Source organism: Frankliniella occidentalis, unplaced genomic scaffold, assembly GCF_000697945.3.
Source record: "Frankliniella occidentalis isolate FOCC.00 unplaced genomic scaffold, Focc_3.1 Scaffold71, whole genome shotgun sequence".
Lineage (NCBI taxonomy): Eukaryota > Metazoa > Arthropoda > Insecta > Thysanoptera > Thripidae > Frankliniella > Frankliniella occidentalis.
This window is the reverse complement of record NW_026267201.1, coordinates 771,465-772,992: the sequence shown is the minus strand read 5'-3', so window position 1 is coordinate 772,992 and position 1,528 is coordinate 771,465. Positions and strand designations below refer to the sequence as shown.

The 1,528-nt window shown below is 54.8% G+C and overlaps 1 protein-coding gene across 1 annotated transcript in view; it reads right to left on the bottom strand.

Annotated features, from left to right (window-relative positions):
* Positions 1–1,528, bottom strand: part of LOC113217460 (U-scoloptoxin(05)-Sm1a) — a 162,212-nt gene that overhangs the window by 110,090 nt on the left and 50,594 nt on the right. The window contains exon 2 of the mRNA XM_052268501.1: positions 815–893. Coding sequence (XP_052124461.1) covers positions 815–878 — 64 coding nt within the window. The 5' untranslated portion in view covers positions 879–893. The remainder of the gene's footprint in view (positions 1–814; positions 894–1,528) is intronic.

Sequence of the window (1,528 nt, the reverse complement as noted above, 5' to 3'; positions counted from 1 at the left end):
GAGAGAGAGAGAGAGAGAGAGAGAGAGAGAGAGAGAGAGAGAGAGAGAGACCCACCCGACTATCTTCTTGAATTCCGTTTCAGGGACCCGCGCGCGTTACCGCAGGCAAAGCAGGGCGTGGGGCCCGCCGCAACCACAACCACCACAACAGCGTCCTCACCCACCCCTCCCCTCGGGGCGTCGGGGCGCTCTGTGTTCCTTATTCTATTTCAGACACCTCTAGTCCATTTCCCGCCCCGCGCACCACTGGGTAAATGCAGGACCATCACCCCCCCCCCCCCCCCCCCCGCCCCGCCTCCAGAGCCGGAACGCCATCCACGCGCGCAGTAAAGAAGCTGGAAGGTTTCGGATCGAAGGGGCGGGGCGAGAGAGTTTTTCGACGGGAAAGGGAGAGGAAAAAGAGGGCGGGGCGGGGGGACCGGTCGTAAAGATCGACAATAATCGTAATGAATCATAGACCGCTGGTCGCGCACGGAGAATGGCGGCGGCGCCAGTTCCCCGCGCTGCGCCTGGAGGACGTTGATTGCCACTACGGTGGATTGCAATGGAAACGGACCCCAAAAAACTGCTATTTGAACATGTTTTTCACTCCTTTTAGTTTAGGCTCATGTGTATTCATGAGACGTTGGGTGCAATTTATGAGATCGCCTCCTTGGTTACTACGTTTTATACATATAGGAAAAAAAATTAAGGTACGGCAACAACAAAACCGTTGATTAGCTCATGCTCAGTTAAGCTGCGTCGGCTGTCCTGGATTGAGGTTCCAGCTAACGAGCTGCTCGTACGCGCGTGACGGTGTGACAGTGACACTCACCTGTGACGAGCAGCACCATGATGGCGGCGGCCGTGAGGGCGACGAGGGTCCAGCGGCTCTCCATGGCTCTCCGGCGGCTCTGCAACAGGGCGATACATCACACACGTGAGGAGCGAGCGTGTCGGCAGAGCCTGGCCTGCACAAAAGGGGCGCGTCATCCCGTCAGCGCTTTCCGGAAAATCATTTTCCGTTATTAAATATGTAGTGCTGATGTGCGCGCGCCGCCTCCGCAGCGCTCTGCTTTCAACGTTACGGTAAAACTGGCGAAGCCAACATTTTTGCAAGTTTGGAGACCCTCAGTCAAAATCAGTCATATTCGTATCAATTCCAGTAAGGCAAAAAGTGGGGTCAGTATAATCAGTAAAATTAAGTGTAAAATCGGGTAAAAGCCGAGAATATCCGGGTATATTCGGTTAAAGCCAGTCACACTCACCAATACTCAGTTAAACCCAGTCAAAATTTTTGTTAAATACAGTTAAAATGAAACAATTCCCAGCTATCTTTTTCTCTAGGGCCTTTTCCGCACACTTTTGCGTGGTCGCGAGTATAGTGAGTATAGAGAGTATGGGGGAGCGAATGAGACGGAGCGTGTGTGGGTGCCGCAGGATGTGAGCCCCGCAACACGTCGAGCAGAGGAGGGTGGGGAGGGGTGGGAGACACACGGACTGTCGCGATACGCGGTGCGACACGACGGACGAGGCGTGGCGGGGCGGG